Source organism: Podarcis muralis, chromosome 3, assembly GCF_964188315.1.
Source record: "Podarcis muralis chromosome 3, rPodMur119.hap1.1, whole genome shotgun sequence".
Taxonomy (NCBI): Eukaryota; Metazoa; Chordata; class Lepidosauria; order Squamata; family Lacertidae; genus Podarcis; species Podarcis muralis.
The window spans coordinates 31617683-31635785 of record NC_135657.1 but is presented as its reverse complement, the minus strand read 5'-3'; the positions used below and the strand labels follow the sequence as shown (position 1 = coordinate 31635785).

The window sequence follows — 18103 nt, the reverse complement described above, 5'->3', positions numbered from 1 at the left end:
ATGCCCAAAACAGAGGACTGTCCTCTACAACATACAGCACACAGCCACCAGATTGAAAAGTCTCAAATGAATTGGCACATGGAAATTGTTTGAAGTTGCTCCAGCCGGGGATGTGGATTGTCACGCAGCTTTTCTCCCTAATCTGTCCTGAGTTCTGCTTCCAGATGGGACCTCTTTCCTCGCTCAGTGGCAAGACTGCTCACAGCACTCACGTGACAGCCGCTCAGTCCCCCACATCCAGCTCATGCGCTCGTCTGGGAAGACCCCTTCCACAAGCTGTTTGACAAGGTCACAGCTGCCAGGCACTCATGCATTTAGAGAGGGGTTGTGACTAAGAACTGTGGGCAGAATCAGCTTTGCTGGCTCGCTTCACTTTGCAGCAGAGAACCATCCATGTTCTCTTTACTAATTGCATCTACACTGGCTCTCGGTTCAGTCCCACATTCTGATCAAAGGCAGCACTGGAGATAAAGGCACTCCCGTGTTTGTAGAAACAATAACGGAGGGTGTATATGTGCCAGTGAGTGTCCACATTAGTGCTGCCTGACATTCCTTCCAGACTTCAAACGGCAGAATTTAAGCAGGTAGCTCGTGGCTGTAGGATTCCTTCACCGCATGCTCAGTTTGCAGCACATTAAATCTGGGTTGAATTGTGCTCTGGCAGAGTCAGTCGTGACTGTTTCACAAGGTGCTGAACTCTGCATGGCTTGGCAATATGAATATGCTATCAGCTCCGCCCCCCTGCCCCCAGTACTTAATAATCTATACATCACCCCAACTGTTCCTATGTACCTAGAATCCTTTTAAGGTAAAGGTACCCCTGCCCGTACGGGCCAGTCTTGACAGACTCTGGGGTTGTGCGCCCATCTCGCTTAAGAGGCCGGGGGCCAGCGCTGTCCGAAGACACTTCCGGGTCACGTGGCCAGCGTGACAAGCTGCATCTGGCGAGCCAGCGCAGCACACGGAAACGGCGTTTACCTTCCCGCTAGTAAGCGGTGCCTATTTATCTACTTGCACCCGGGGGTGCTTTTGAACTGCTAGGTTGGCAGGCGCTGGGACCGAGCAACGGGAGCGCACACCACCGTGGGGATTCGAACCGCCGACCTGACGATCGGCAAGTCCTAGGCGCTGAGGCTTTAACCCACAGCGCTACCCGCGTCCCTTTTAGAATCCTTTTAGAAGAGGGGAAATGTTTTAAATAAATACTGATGTACAAGGAATAGAACCCCCCCTTTTTTCTGGTCTCTTTCCCTCATAAATCATTATTCCCATTTTGTCTCGTGGGATATTTTGGAGATCCCATTTTTGCAATATCTGTTGTTGTGTGAAAATATGCAGTCACTTCCTTTCCATCATTTCTCCTATAACTACCTACCCAGATGCAGAATGTGTTTGAGTTTCAGGCTTGTGGTTATATCAAGACGTTCTATTAAACCGTGCCTGTGTAGGTGAAATAAAAACAACTGTGCCAGTCAGGAACACCTGCTTCAGAATCCAGTGCAGGAAGGATGACTATAGGGTAAATTAATATGTTATATTGCAGGTAGAAGAGAGTCTTTGACAAGGTGTAAGTGGGACCGGCGGGACGCGGGTGGCGCTGGGGGTAAAAGCCTCAGCGCCTAGGGCTTGCCGATCGAAAGGTCGGTGGTTCGAATCCCCGCGGCGGGGTGCGCTCCCGCTGCTCGGTCCCAGCGCCTGCCCACCTAGCAGTTCGAAAGCACCCCTGGGTGCAAGTAGATAAATAGGGACCGCTTACTAGCGGGAAGGTAAACGGCATTTCCGTGTGCGGCTCTGGCTCGCCAGAGCAGCGATGTCACGCTAGCCACGTGACCTGGAAGTGTCTCCAGACAGCGCTGGCCCCTGGCCTCTTGAGTGAGATGGGCGCACAACCCCAGAGTCTGTCAAGACTGGCCCGTACGGGCAGGGGTACCTTTACCTTTACCTTTAAGTGGGACCGGCAAGAAATGGTTGCAATGTGGAATGCTGGGATCTCCAATATTCCAGTCACTTTGTTCCATTTTCCATGTGCCAGATTTTTGATTCCATCCCCCACCCCCCTGTGAGTCTGCGGCCGCTGAGCATGCTCAGTCCTCACTGGGCTGCTTTGATTCTTTCCCCGTCTCTCTCCCCCTGCCTACCCACACACTTGAGTTTTTCTTCTAAATATTTTTGAGCTTCTGAAAACCCTGGGGCTCCCCACAAGTCTTATGGTACTGCCATCCAGTGAGCGGATTTTGGGTAAATAAGCAATGGGACTCTGAATATCAAAATAAAGGGAATGAGAATAGTGGATGTGGTGGGGACATTTAGGTAGTGATCGTTGGTGTAAAACCAGGGTTTTGGTTTTTAAAAAAATGTCTGTGATCATCCTGGCTTTAAATGACCATGTAGCTATCAATCAACAAACAGGGTAAGGTTGTTAGTTATACTCTAGTGTCCCTTGTTTTTTTCCCCTTTTGACTCCTATCCCCATGACCCTCTGTTAAACTAAGATGATTCCTAGACTATGTGGAAGCAATCACATGTGCACATATCTGGTAGGCTGGCAAACATCGGCCGTCTAAAATGGTTTCAGCTGCTTTTAAAATAGCTGGTTTACAATTGCTTTATTATTATGCTTTTATGATGATGTATATTTGGTCTGTTACTTTTATCTCACCTGAAGGACTTTTTTTTTTTTAAGGGGTGGAATGGAAATTCCCAAAATAAAAAGAGAAGCATCCCAGGGTGGCACAGAAGCCTTTCTGAAATATCTTTTTGTTGTGTTTTCACCCTACTTTCCTGCCCCTCACCCTCCCTTTTCTCCTCTTGCTATGTAGAGTAATCACTATCCCCTGCAGATGCTCAGATACCATCTGGCAATCGCCTGGATACCAGTGGATATTGCATTTTTTGCAGAGGAGAATTTAACCTATTCCAAGAGCTTGCTCTCCTCCCTGACATTCCATTTAATGCCCATCTCATTAGACAGCTGCTATCTGGTGAAATTATCTGGAAGCCACTCACATCACTGTCACACACAGATAGATTCCCCCCATATCCCTGCATAGGGAGTTGCCCCTTCCTTTCTTGTTCTAGTTGGCGCACATCCCCATTTCTCTTCCATTCCCTGCCGTCTCATACCTTCAGCGCATGTGTGCAACTTATCTTACAAATCTGCAGTTAGTAATTTCTCACAGCATAATCGCAAACCTACTAAAGCCCGAAGAAACCTCAGAATTACCCAAGGCTAGGCTGCTTGGCCTCTGGCAGTCATCTCTGTTCCCTCACACCCCTGATAGGTAAGTCCATATTACTAATGATGGGTTGTAATCAACACAGCGCTAAGATTCTCTCAGTGAAAGGCTTATCCTTGTGCTATTGAACCTTCTTCCCCTTCCCCCACAAAAAAAATCTTTTCTGAGATCCCCCTGCCCTTGAGCTGATTAAAGGGTGCGGGCTCCTAGTGTGTTATCAGCACTGGCTACTCCTAGACCAACTAGTTAGTTGGAGAAGGCCTGTTATTCAGTGGCACCTGACAGAAGAGTGGACATATTAAAAAAGGGACGCGGGTGGCGCTGTGGTCTAAACCACTGAGCTTCTTGGGCTTGCTGATCAGGTGGTCAGCGGTTCGAATCCCCGCGACGGAGTGAGCTCCCGTTGCTCTGTCCCAGCTCCTCCCAAGCTAACAGTTCAAAAGCACGTCAGTGCAAGTAGATAAATAGGTAAACGGTGTTTCCATGCGCTCTGGTTTCCGTCACGTCGTTCCGTTGTGCCAGAAGCGGTTTAGTCATGCTGGCCACATGACTCAGAAAACTGTCTGTGGACAAATGCCGGCTCCCTCGGCCTGAAAGCAAGACAAGTGCCGCAACTCCATAGTTGCCTTTGACTGGACTTAAGTGTCCAGGGGTCCTTTCCCTTTACATATTAAAACATCTCTCTCTCTCTCTCTCTCTCTCTCTCTCTCTCACACACACACACACACACCAACTAAAATCAATGCAATTCATATTTTCTGAATCAATTAAATAGTTTATGAGATTTGTATTACTTTGTGTCACAGAGCTATAGCTTCCACACTGACAGAACATGCTGAATTTTGTATGGCTGCTGATTTACTGGTAAACTGTCTGAACTTCATGTCCCTAACCAGGAATGGGTAACTTGCAACCTTTTAAACATTAGAGAGGACTACAAATCCCAACATCCTTGATCATTAGCCCTGATGGCTGGAGCTGATGTCATCTAAAGGGGCACAGGATCCTCACCTCTGGCCCAAAACAAAGGTGTGAGGGGGGGGTTAAGGTGCTGCTAACAGTTGTTTGACTTCACCCCTGGGGGTTCACTCCATTGCCTCTCAAGACAGAGGGATGCCAACAATTACAAAGTGAATTGACTCCCATGCTACATAATGCATAAATTAATACTCTGCTGCGTGCTGGCCAAGTACTTTCTGTTCTTTGTATTACTGTCTCCTTCCACAAGCCAACACAGTTCAAGTTCCAATATAACTGCCCTTATATTGATTGGCAGTACCAACAACCAAGTTTTCTGCTTTTTTGAGATAAAATTACATTGAACTTCTTTCCTTTTAAAAGAAAGCCATTTAATTATTTAACAAACATCGTTGTGAATGTTCCTTCACCCATTATGGTAGCATTAAAAAAACATCTTAAATCTAATAACCCACTTGCTTCAAAACCAGTCTTTTCTGGTGTGCTGCTCTTAGAACCTCTCCCTTTCAAGGTTTATTTTTCTATCCACTGTGACTTGATTGACTGTTGAAAATAGGGTCAAAATGAATTTGTATTAAATAAGTGTCAAGCAAAACCTTCCTCGAAGATGTTTTAATTCTTTCAATATTCCTAACTATGCATGAGATTAGATTTAGGAATTTAAAGAGTGAAAAATGTATTTCCCCCACTCCATATATGGGGCATACAGAAGCGGGTAACCATTTGCTGGGGGCCCAACCCATGAACTGTGAGCATTCTCCCAGGGTGACCCATCAACCAGGTCTGCATCATTGTAACCGTGTTGGAGGCAAGGGAAGAGTATACAGTCGTACCTTGGTTTTCAAACAGCTTAGTTCTCGAACATTTTGGCTCCTTGACGCCACAAACCTGGAAGTGCCTGTTCGTTTGCTTCCTGCAGCCAGTCAGAAGCAGCGCTTTGGTTTCTGAATGCTTTGGTAGTTGAACAGACTTCCAGAACGGATTCCGTTCGACTTCCAAGGTACAACTGTATATTAGTTTCTGTAGGATGGAAGTGCAATTTGATTTGTGCAAGTTTGCAGCATGATTGTAAGGAAGAATTACAGAAGAAAACGGAACATCAGCTGAATCTGAGAAACTGACCCAACTAGCTAGAGTACAGTGGTACCTCAGGTTACAGACGCTTCAGGTTATAGACTCCGCTAACCCAGAAATAGTACCTCAGGTTAAGAACTTTACTTCAGGATGAGAACAGAAATCGTGCGGCGACGGCAGCGGGTGGCCCCATTAGCTAAAGTGGTACCTCAGGTTAAGAACGGTTTCAGGTTAAGAATGGACCTCCAGAACGAATTAAGTTCTTAACCCGAGGTACCACTGAATACGCTCTGGAAAATGGCTGGAAACAGCAAGAGTTTGAAAACACTCAAAATGGAAGCTCCGAGTCAGTAGTCAAGATTCACACACAGCTACATTTAGGGACATTTTCAGTCTGTGCAGGAAACAGATTCCCTCCCTCCCTCCCCCCCATAGGATTAAAGTGAAGCTAGAAAAATAGTAATTTCAAACCAGAGGGTCATGACCACAGATTCCTAATTTCCACACCATAAGCTGCAGGCACACACCACCTAGGAGATGCGAGACACTCATTCCTTCTGGTGGTGGCCAATTCATGTAGTAAGTGTGCTACTTTTATACTTGTAAACTGAAAGAGGGATCCAAAAGATCAATTCACATGAATTGGCTGGAAGGGAAGCTTTGTTCATTGAAAGTGCTACTGCCGTTATTGAAGTGGATGCGCACATGTGCGAACTAGTAACTACATCCATGTGTGTTTTCCCACCACATATAAATTTTGGTATGGCTCCAGATCTCAATATGAGTCAGAAATGCACACTTTCCTACATTTAGTTTGGAAGCAGTGCAAGAGATGCATGTTTCTTGAATTTCTATTGGTGCTGACTTACAGAAACTAGCAGTCAATGTGGCAGGGTTAAAAATTAAAGGCAAAAAACAAATGTTATTTCATGTATTTTAATAGCAAACTTACAGGAACAGCACAGAAGACAGACAACATTAAAAACATGTACTTGCATGTAGGACAACTTAGTTAGAAAAGTATAGCGAATGGATGGAATCTACTGTATGATAAAAATGTTACAGACACCATATAGTTGCCATCAATAAGAAATTTACCTATTTTTTTAAAAAATCCAAATGCTGGCATTGTCCAGAAAAGTTTGACTGGCGTATTTATAATTGTTATAAAGTTGAACTGCTGAAATATGTTCACTGAAATGGTTTTTGATAGCAATAATGCATTATATGTCCCCACATTTATATTAAAAATCCACACACAAATGAAAATGAAAAAGAGCTTGCCAATACCCGATTCTGTCCTCTATTTTTTTTTTTCATTTTTGCAACCATATACTTAGGTACCTTTTAACCCCATGGAAAAAAATATCTAACGTTCATTACTACCAATAACAGGAAGAAGAGATTTATTTTGTTTTGAGAATGACAAATCCATCTTAGAAGAATTTAAGCACGCTCTCCACGTATGCGGCGTGCTAGCTGGATATCTTTTGGCATGATTGTGACACGTTTGGCGTGAATAGCACACAGGTTGGTGTCTTCAAACAGGCCAACCAGGTAGGCCTCACTTGCCTCCTGTTGAGAGAAGAAAATAATTCGAATGTTTTAACCATAGTGCACGGACTCTCAAATAATTACAAACATTGGCACACTTTAGCTATGTCTCTCTTCTAAATTGTCTTATGCAATTGGGAGGGGGAAATAGATCTTTTGGTGCGATAGCACCTACAATTTGGCGCTTTCTGCCTATTGATGTCTGACATCAGATACCTTTGCTGTATCCTTTTTGGCACCTGCCAAAAAGCCTATCCACACATAGATCTTGGCATGCTTTAATCTCTTGTTAGTTTACTGCTGATTTTAAATGCGTGTTCCATGTTTTAATTACATGATGTTCCTTGTAAATCATTTGTTAAAATCAAGTGGGATACAAATGTTGGTAAACAGAAAACAAGGTATTGTAGCCCTAGAGTTCTGATACACCCAACTATAAAATCCTGTCTCTGATTGATTCCACACCTGGATTGGGCATTAACTATCATAATTAACGTATGTATTATCTTCTCCAAAACATTCTTGTAGCTTGCAAAACAAAAGCCCCTTCTGGATCCTGATCCACCACTAAGGTGGTTTGTAGCAAGTTAACTCTTCCACAGGGGAACAACAGTTAAAGGATTGTTTTGAGTAGTTACATGAGCATAATGCTCTTTACACAACAGATATTCCCGTCCTCCTACTTGTATCTTCCAAAAACTCTCTTCAGAGGGTTGGGGCCCCTCCTGAATAATGGGGGCCATGTTGTAAGGACTGAAGTGAAATGGGTGGAGAATCATCCAAAATCAGGCAGAGGGACTCTTCCTTCAGTGGGATGCAAGCCCTTTCTGCCTGATTTGGGGCATGTTCCCACAGCAGCCATGACTGAAAGCCCCACTGTTCAGGAGATGCTCCCCACCCCCACCCCCCAAATTAAAGGGAAAAAACCTTCTGCAGATGGAGGCAAGAGGAAAGGCTGATTGTGCAAGCTGTTTTCTGCTTGCACAAGCACTGTATAAAACTTCGGAATCCATCTTCACAGGAAAAGCAGTAGGGAGATCAGGATCTACTGATACATCTCTGGGGGATTTACAGTATGACAGTCAAGTTTTCTAGCTCCCAACTATCTAGCAAAACCAACAATTAATAGGTATTTCCCACTCCACCCTAATTTTGGCTTCTGAAAGAAAGGAAGATAGATGTGGATTTTTAATATGGACCAGGCATATGCTCAGAGGTACGTTGTCCTTAATTCTCATTATGTTATCCCTCCTGAGCCAGTATATGCACCTGGCTATGGCTGGTAGGTCTCAGGATTGTGGTATAAAAATTAAAGCCTAATGCCTGCTCATCCTGGGATTAAAATAAGGTCAGGATTGGACAAGGATCTAGCCAAGGAACATAGGTGTATTGTGGGTTTTATGAAGCAGCAGCACCACTGCTACTTTTTACCAACACTAAAGCAACTGCTTTGATGTCCATGTTGCACTCTGATTTCTCAACCATTCAGTCTTGCTTTAAAAATCATAATCTGGCAATGGTTAGCCAGAAACCTCATAGCACCCTGGCTGGAGGACTGTACACAAGACAAGTGCAGCCTGTTGACCCTATACGGCCGTCAATAAACTTCCTATTCTTTGGTCATCAGTCTGGGACTGCAAACACAGTGGGTGCCATGCACCAGCATGACGGTGGGTTGTGTTAAGAGTTGATGGGCCACAAATAAGACAGGCTTCATCTAGTGTCTAGATTCTAGACTGTGCTGAATTTTTTATAGACACCTGTTTTAGCTTGAATTCTGCATATGCTGTGTAGAACTGTACATGTTTCACACACAAATCCTGTGATATGCCGACATTATTATTAGGATGGCTAATGGACTTCTTTCTTGTACCTCTGTCTGTTTAGAGCAGGAGGTACAGAGCAGGCAAAGCATGCTGCAAGACATTTGGGTTTATGGGAGTCCAATGACTGACAAATCAGTTCTGTCTGGGAACTGTTTCTGAGAATGTCAAATAGGTCTGTAAAGTATTAAATGCTCTTGACCAAACTGCGGGAGGCAGTGAAAGACAGGAGGGCCTGGCGTGCTCTGGTCCATGGGGTCACGAAGAGCCGGACATGACTAAACGACTAAACAAGGCCCCTGAGTGTAGTGCTTACAAACTAAGGGCTGCTTCTCCCTTGTTAAGTCGCTGTCCTCACCACAACCTAGCCATGCTTACATCACTCTTGTGCACATAAGTGTTGCATGAAAAGGGATAATGTGCCTTTCTACTTTTGGAAAATACACTGGATCTGCCTAGAATTGGCAATGTCATGCTCTTCACAGATAGCTACTTACACATCAGTAATTTGTGGAAATAAATCAAGAAAGAGAACTTGAAAACAGCACGAGTTCCCTCTCCATATTTGGAAATCACCACATCTAACACTAATGCAAGCTTTGTGTTTTGTTGGAGAACATACAGATTGTCTTGCCGGATCAGACCAAGGTCCTTCCAGTGCAGCATTCTACCTTCAATGGTTTATCTTATAAAAGGGCTCAAAAAGTACATCTCACATACCAGGTGTATCCCAACCACATCCTAACAGGTACCTCTTGCTCTTCCTAATGATGTGTGGAAAAAGGAAAAAGGTGTGTGGAAGTTACTTGGAGGTTTGAGAAAGGCAGAAGCTGCTAAGTATTCTGATGCAGCGTAATGTAGATCATATTCCTGACAAATCTCAGAAATGGTTTGGTTAACCTTCGTGCAGAGTAAAAATAAAAAAATGAATCTTGAAGGGTGGTGGAAAGAAATAATGGATTCATTTGCAGTTCCTTTAAGAGATCTATTTTTGAAATCCTTATGTTCCAACATTTCAAGTTTTAAGATCTTCCTCAAGGAGGGGAATTACTTTAGTTCTCCCAAATGCTGGTAGTTATCTGCGCACCTACAAACACATGGATGCTTACTTGTGAAACCCACCAATTGCGTGAAGTTTTGACTAACCATAGAAACAGCTGAACCAATAAGATGAGCGTATGGAAGTAACCAATCACATACTCCCTCACGTACTAACGGCACAGTGCTGTTAATGGCTGCACTCTAGAAAGGGCTTTTCATGTCATTTGTGATGGTAAAGCTATACCCACATGTGTACTGTCTGAGACAGTTGTAAATTAAGTCTCATGTATATATTTTTAAAAGTCAGCTGAATTACTTTAGTAGAAAGGGTTTACCTTTAAGCACCTTTCCCCATGTCTTTTTAAAAGCTGGATAATTGTAACTTAGAAAGAAACAATTTGGGACACAAAATGGCTAATTGAAAACAAAGTTCATATATAAAGTTATGGGGTGGAAAACACTGTTAGGTACTCACCTGAAATTATATTGTTCAGACATGCATTATCAGTTCTATTAAGGGGCATCTTGCCATTTGGGGGGTTAAGGGCAGCTAGTAAGATACAATGTGATTTTTACCTGCAAAGCACCAATAGCTGCGCTCTGGAAACGCAGATCTGTTTTGAAGTCCTGAGCAATTTCACGCACCAGGCGCTGAAAAGGAAGTTTGCGGATAAGAAGTTCGGTTGACTTCTGATAACGCCTGATTTCACGAAGAGCCACAGTACCTGGCCTTTAAATGATAAACAAAGAAGAAGAAACAAGACAAATCAGCTTTTTGTCTTCATCTCCGAAAAATATTCCAGAAAAAATTCCAGAGAGAGAAATGAAAGTTTGAATAACTGTTCCATTCAAGAGACATGAGCATACAAGAACATTTTGTGCTAGACCAACTTCTACAAAATGAAGTAGTGACATGCTAAAATAAGTCAAATTGGTTTCAGGTAAAAAGAACAGTACAAAACAGAATGCTAGAAACCACTAAATAACTTCTCAGTACTCATTTTTCTTTATGTCCTCTTTATGCAATGTAAATATTATGAAATTGATGAGAAAAATGGCTACTAGAAGAATATCAGTAATTACAATTTATCCAGTTGTGTATACACAGTCTTAAAAACAACATTTAAAAGTGTAAAGCCTGCTATTTACCTGCTTATCTGGAGGCAGCTGCTGCCCTCTAGTGGTACAATGCACAAATTATATCAGTTTTACAGTAACAGCTGAGGAGCTAAACTAATTTAAATAAATGAAAAATTATCAGGCTCGGCAAGTTTTAAATAAAGCAGGCTTCTTCCAACACCTTCATTAATCAGCAAGCCCTATTACTACATCCTAAACACGACAGAACCAGATTTGTTTTTTAAAACTTAATATTGCGATTTTCAGATTTTATTTTTAAAATCCATTTAATCAATACCATTGATATATTACTATCAAAGACGATCTTACAGCTTTTTTCGGAGGAAATGTTCAATATAAAATATTTTTATGTTGAAATTTTTCTTTTTCGTCAAGAGAAGAAACAACGGAGACCTTGCCAGTATAATCCGATTCAATGTGAAAGATTAAAAAAAAAAAAAATCCCCAAAGCAAAAAGTTGCGTTCCGATAAACATTTCCGCGTTGTTTGGGGACTATAACAACACAATACTTTTGTTCGCGGTCATATCTATACCTGTAGCGATGAGGTTTCTTGACCCCACCAGTAGAGGGCGCGCTCTTGCGAGCGGCTTTTGTCGCCAGTTGCTTCCTGGGCGCCTTCCCACCGGTGGATTTACGGGCAGTTTGCTTGGTACGAGCCATGTTCCCGCGAACTTCTCTTCCTTACACCTATCGGTAAGAAATCACCCACGCGATCACTATACCGCCACACAGCAGCCACCAGAGGAGGGGGGGGGAAGGGTTTCCGAAAATGCAGATTTATTTGTTTTTAAAACTGCCTTTACAAAGCCAACAACAATGCATCGGATGTTAAGGACCTCCAAAACCTTAAGCGATTAAAAAGCTGCGGATCCACACCTCCGGTAGCAAGCCAAGCAGCGGACTTCCCCGCCTGCGAGCTTGCCACATAAAGAAATCCTTTCCCTTGCAAGTGCTGGGTTGGATGGTAAGATGGTCAGGGAGGGGGGGATCTAATTTATTGAACAGTAAAATAAATCAGTGGCGTAGCGTGGGGGGTGCAGGGGGGGCCGGCCGCACCGGGCGCAACATCTGGGGTTAGGGCAAATCCACGGGTTAGGGGGCGCAAATCCACGGGTTAGGGGGCGCAAATTACTTGCCTTGCCCCGGGTGCTGACAACCCACGCTACGCCGCTGAAATAAATGCCTAGGATTGTAGTAGCCCGCTAAAATGCAGCCCTTGCCCAGGGCAAAAAACGAGCGATGCAGCAGCAGTCAAAAAGATGAGAGAGGGGCGATTCCAACACAACACAAGCGGTTCCTAACCCTCTCCCGTGGGCTCAGAAAAAGTGCCAATAATTGCCGAAAACGCCGGGGGACGTGCAGCTGATTTATGGCTTGCATTGAGCAAAAAACAAAAACAAAAATCGGTTTAAAAACAGAAAAGAAAACAGGGGGACTCCCAAGCCTTAAAGTGTTCTCCTGCAAAGCAGCCACCGTTGCCCTCGCCCTGCCGTGCGCGCGAAGGAAAAACAAATGGAAGCCGTAGACGAGCCAGGTTTTATTCCACAAAAGGAAGGGGGGGAAATATCACGTCAGATTTTAAGTGCAAGAAAGCAACGAACTTTTGGGGGGTCAGGTTTTTCGGTGCTGCTCCCGCCTGCCCAATTGCCAGTGCTGAGGCTGCCTCGCTCCCAAGCGCCTCTCGCTGGCAAACTCATCCCCAACAAAATGGAAACAATCACGAAATGCAGCCTTAGACTCCCTATTGCAGGGAGAGAAAGAGAGAGACGGGGAGGGGGGGAAAATAAAAAAATAAAATAGCAACACAATAACAACCCCCCGGAAAAAAAAATCCCCCAGCAGCTCCAAACTATGTGGGGTCCGACGGGCTACCGGGGAGAGGAAAAGTTTGGACCGAGAATCCCCCCAAATCGCGCTGGGTTTGGATCGTTTCCTGGGCACATTTCTCCCCTTTTTATTGTTTTTATGCAATAGGGAGAGAAAAAATATGGTCGGTGACCAGAGAAAAGAGACAAGATGGTGAAGCTGAGCAACAACTGTGGGGAGCCAGGGAAGGCAGGCAGCAGAGTTTCCCCGGGCTGGCAACTGGCTCCAGTTTGCAGCCGCTTCCCAGCTCCGATGCGGGGCGACGAGGGGCCGAGGGGGCAGGTGAGGGGCTGGGGAGGAGGATGGTGGGGGTCCGGGGTGCGGGGAGGGCGCTGGAGGGGGGCAGGAGCCGCGCGAAGTGGGGCTGGGGGGCCCTGCGCGAAGGAGCCGTCTCTTCGGCTGCGCTGGGGACTCGCCTGCCCCCCAACCGCAGCTCTTCCCAGAAGTTTGCCGGAGAGGTTCGGGGGGCAGCCCGGAGGGGTCCCTGGCTAAGCTGGCGTGAGGGGGGGGGCGCCGCCGCCGCGGGAGGGAGCGAGGCTGACGACTTACCCCCGTCCGCTGAGGCTGAGCGCGGCTGCCGAGCAGGCGAGGAAGAGCGAGGAGGCGCTAAAGCTGCTGCGGGCGACGGCGGCTGAGAGCACAATTGAAAGATGGCTGACTCGGGAGGGCCGTCTCCGCCGCTTAGCCCCGCCCAGGCCCCGCCCCCGCCGAGGAGGGCAGCCAATGGCGCACAATGGAGGGAAGGCGAGGCCACGCCCGCGCGGCTTCCTCCCTGCCCACTCTCGGCTTCCCGCGGCCGCCTCTGTGTGTACAAACACAAAAGACACGCCGCGCGCGCCGCAGACGGAGAGCGAGCGAGGGAGCGAAGCAGGGAATCCCCCCTTGGCCCTCCTGGCTTCCTTCCCCCGCCAGAGGGGAGCACGAGGCCCCAAGTCAGCGCCCAACGGTCCAGCGGGAGGAGACCCCTAACCGCCAGGATCCGGCGGCGCGAGGTCAGGGCCAACGGTCTCTCTGCGTTGCTTCGGGCATTAGGGGGTGGCTTGGGGGCCCCTCGCTGCTCCTGGACTGAACTCTCAGGGCCCCCCCCAGGTTAGGGTGGCCCAAGCCTGTGAGACTTTGGAGGCCAGGGGGGCCAACCTCAATAAAATATAGGGGGCACAAGGTAAGCCCCGTCCCACCTAATCGGTCGCAAGACGTGGCACACGGACACCATTTGAATGGCAATGCCCATCAACTGCGAGGGGGTGGGGACGCCCTAAAATATTTTATTACGGGGATGAAGGGACATCGGTCCCTAGGAGTTTCACTCCTCTGCCTGAGGCGCTTCACACGTCCACCGCTTGATGAAGCCTCAGACTCGGGGGGCCAGGAGTACTAGCGTTGAACGACTGAGATCCAACACCAAAGGGACTTCCATGAAGTTTGAGGCTGCTCGATGGGGTGGGTGGAGGGGAACTCATTGGTGAGGAGAGAGGGATTCCAGCCTGATTGCAATGAATGAGGTGGAGTACGATAAAGGGGTCGGGGTGTTAAAAAGTTTAAGGCCTTTAAAAGTGTGATTTGTTTTGTCAGAGGACTGACATCATTGCAGCACTTGCAGTGGATTTTTATGCAATGTGAAGATTACGCTTCAAGTCAACAAGTGGTGTTTGGAGTTGGCGAACTGGCCCTCATGAACTGGCCCAACTTCAATGTTTTGCTCCTCCAGTAATTCTACAGCTTGCCTTCCTCAGACTATTCACATTGAAGCTTAAACCACTAGCTCCACCAGCTTAGGTGGCTTCAGTGACTGGTAGCTTACTCCTTTTATGCTCATCTGTTAAAACCACAATACAGTGGAACGTCGGTTTTCGAACGTAATCCGTTCCGGAAATCTGTTCGACGTTCAAAAATCAAGGATCAAAAGTCTGGCTGCAAGGTCAATGTGGAAAAAAGAAAAATGTGCCACAGACGCCGTTCACCTTCCAAGGCGCATTCGAAAATGGAAGCATTCACTTCTGGGTTTTCGGTGTTCGGCTTACGAAACGTTCAGCAGCTGAGACTTTCAAAAAACGAGGTTTGACTGTACTGGAACTTCTGGACCATACACACAGAGAGAGATTTGTAATGCCCAGATTTAAAGAATGAGAGCTAGCTTAAAGGAATAAAAACTTCATTCCACAATTTCTGTTTTCTGACAGACACTATATATTGCTGTTAAGATTTGTGAAATCTCGAGCCAAGGCTAGCCTTAGGTTTGGGTGGCCCTTGTCTGTGGTCCCCCAATCCTCCCCTTCTAATCTCTCATACACATTCTTCTATGCAACAGGTGCCTCTCAACTCAGAAGCTGTAGTCATAGGATGAAAACTCCAGATGGTCAGGAACACTTTTCACTAAGTGCCCCTCCAGACTAGTGTTTTTGTGTGGGGGCCTGCTCTGCAGTCATTGACACAGTAATAGGGCATAAGTGGTTGATTTATACCGGACCATCAACACATCATTCCACTTTATTAGTTCTACAGTGCTTTCCTAATGTAACCTCATTATTGCTATGTGGAAGGGCAGTTTTGCACTACAGCACAACTGAAGCAGGATAAACCACCTTCCCGTCCTGAACATTTGTGGTATTAAAAGTTGCATGAATTCATTAGGAAGCTATGGGACATGCACTGATTGGAAATGAAGCAATAGTTCCATCCCAAAACTTTTCCAATCCCATCAGGAGCACATATCATCTTGAATGTGCAATAAAAAGGATATCTGAAGGGGCCCTGATTTTATCATAGTAAAAGGCTATGATTTTCTCTATCTCCTTTTATACCTTCCTGACATCATCACTAGAAAATTAGTGAGTCTTCCATGAGACGGCTTTTCATGAATGTTTAGGTGCCTCAGAATATAACGGAGCAGGGTTTTCAGCAAGAGCACTCTTCACCAATGGAAGCAGCATGTTGTAGGCCCCAGTAGCTTTTTGAGGCTATTGAATATGCATGTTGTGTAAATGATATGGCTCAATGTACCTGAGATTATCTCATGCCATAGTTCTGATACTTGTTAATGTCAGATTGGTCAAGGGATGGCATTTATTGGTGACTAGGAGCAGCTGCCAAGACCACATAACACCTGTCTTGAAAGACCTACATTGGCTCCCAGTACGTTTCCGAGCTGAGCTTTAAAGCCCTAAACGGCCGTGGCCCAGTATACCTGAAGGGGAGCATCTCTACCCCCATCATTCAGCCTGGACACTGAGGTCCAGCTCCAAGGGCCTTCTGGCAGTGAAGTTATGGGGAACCAGGCAGAGGGCCTTGTTGGTAGTGGCACCCGCCCTGTGGAATGCCCTCCCATCAGATGTCAAGGAAATAAACAACTATCTTACTTTTAAAAGACATCTGAAGGCAGCCCTGTTTAGGGATTTTTTTAATGTTTAATGTTTTATCGTGTTTTTAATATTCTGTTGTGAGCCACCCAGAGTGGCTAGGGAAATCCAGCCAGATGGGTGGGGTATAAATAATAAATTATTATTTTTCAGAAGGAACCTCACTACACCTTCCTTATGACCTGGTAGAAACTTATTTCCTCTCAAATAAGCACTTATCACTTCCAAAAGCCATTTTTCCAGTCCTGTTCTGACATACTTTTCAAGCCAGTATGTAGGTTACACCGACTGAAAAAAATTCAAGAAACAGGGTGCTAAGGGACAACTGGTACCAAGTTGATACCAAGTCTGGCTCCAGAATAACTCTAGTGGAGGCACTGTGAACAACTATATCCACAAGAATGTTGTGCAAATTGATCACATTGTGCCTCTCCCATTTTACTAGCCAGATTATAACAGGCTTCTAACAACTCACAAAGGCTATACTGGGCAACACCAAAGTATGTAATGGTGGGTGCAAAGATTTCTTTACTAGGGAAGTCTCTAATATGGACTTTTAACATAAATGTTAGGTGGGATTTTGCCCAAATTTTCCACTGTCTAGCCACTGTCCTGCTCATTTAACAGCATTAACTCCTCAGAAAACCAAGATAAGAAAGAAAGAAAGAAAGAAAGAAAGAAAGAAAGAAAGAAAGAAAGAAAGAGGGTTGTTAGGTACTAATAGCAGCTTCCTTCCTGCCGCAAAAGAAGAAGAAGAAGAAGAAGAAGAAGAAGAAGAAGAGGAGTTTGGATTTGATATCCCGCCTTTCACTCCCCTTCAGGAGTCTCAAAGCGGCTAACATTCTCCTTTCCCTTCCTCCCCCACAACAAACACTCTACTTCTACTTTTCCTGAAGTCAGGTCTGCTTCTATACTGGCACCAAACCAGTGGAGGATTGTGAGGGTGGGAGTGAAGTGGCAGATGATCCACCACTTCCAAAATCCTGCCAGCTTACATGGGCCAGTTTTATTTGAAGGACCACCAGCTCCTGCATGACTGCTTAAGATCTTTTAAGGAGGCTCTGCTTTGCATCCCTCCACCATCTGAGGTGTACGTGATAAGGATAGGACATTCTCTGTGGTGGCATCTTACTTCTGGAACTCATAGACTCAGAGAATTGTAGAGTTGGAAGGGACCAAAAGGTTCATCTATCCAGCCCTTTGCAATGCAGGAATCTTTTGCCCAACCCACAACCCAGAGATTAAGAGTCTCATGCTCAACCAACTGAGCCCTCGCTAAATTTATTTAGTCCCTTACCTCCCTGGCTTCAGAAAGATTGTTATTACAGTTTTGTTTAGATGTGCTTTTTTTGCTGCCACTGTTTTGTATATGTTGCTGCAAACTTTAGTAAGGTTGTTTGTAACCTGATTTTATTGTGCTTGTTTTATTATGTTGTGAGCTGCCTTGGGGGCCCGTATGAGTGTATAAATATTAAAAAATATGATTCCCTGTCATTAACATACTAACATGCACAACTAGCTTCTGAACAGCTTTTCACTTTGTGACTGTCCCAACTTCTTTTTGAGAGTTGCAAATCATGAGGGAGCAGTTAATTCCGCCTGAAGCAGCATTGCCTAATTCCTGATATTTATATTACCCAGTGGCCACAAGGATCTTGTGGAGGAAAGGAATAGCTCCACAGAAAGAAGCAGTTGCATCCCATATAACCTTTCTTCTGCTCATCAACTTTTATAACAGTCTTGGTCTGCATTTTGAACTGCTTGTATCAGAATGAAGATATATAAAGAAGGTAGCAAGTCTAGAATTATGAAGTACTTTCACATTCTGTACAGTAACAGAATTGTAACACTCAGATGCAAGCATTCTTGGATGACACAGATTATTTAGATCCTTTCCAGTCAGTTCAGGCCAATGCGATTGAATGCAATTGTTCGCCCTGATGGATGACCTTTTCAGAGTGCGGTATACATACATATACATATACATGCGCTGAAGAGAAGCAATGAGAAACAATGGTAGGTTGTGCCTGTGG

The 18103-nt window shown here is 45.2% G+C and overlaps 1 protein-coding gene and 1 long non-coding RNA gene across 3 annotated transcripts; one reads left to right on the top strand and one right to left on the bottom strand.

Moving 5' to 3' along the window:
* Positions 1 to 6210: 6210 nt before the first annotated feature.
* H3-3A (H3.3 histone A) lies at positions 6211 to 13410 on the bottom strand. The gene is made up of 4 exons (XM_028724513.2): positions 13264 to 13410; positions 11381 to 11535; positions 10283 to 10436; positions 6211 to 6863 (listed from the first exon to the last, which is right to left on the bottom strand). The coding sequence occupies exons 2-4, from the start codon at positions 11506 to 11508 to the stop codon at positions 6735 to 6737; spliced, it is 411 nt and encodes a 136-aa protein (XP_028580346.1). The 5' UTR covers positions 11509 to 11535; positions 13264 to 13410; the 3' UTR covers positions 6211 to 6734.
* Positions 13411 to 13501: 91 nt separating this feature from the next.
* On the top strand, positions 13502 to 17576 carry LOC114594615 (uncharacterized). Of its 2 annotated transcripts, none has more exons than XR_003706032.2 (3): positions 13502 to 13706; positions 14287 to 17013; positions 17159 to 17576. It is a non-coding gene; the product is annotated as an uncharacterized LOC114594615 (long non-coding RNA). The 2 variants fall into 2 exon arrangements; XR_003706031.2 differs by lacking the exon at positions 13502 to 13706 and adding an exon at positions 13713 to 13876.
* The last annotated feature ends 527 nt before the right edge of the window (positions 17577 to 18103 follow it).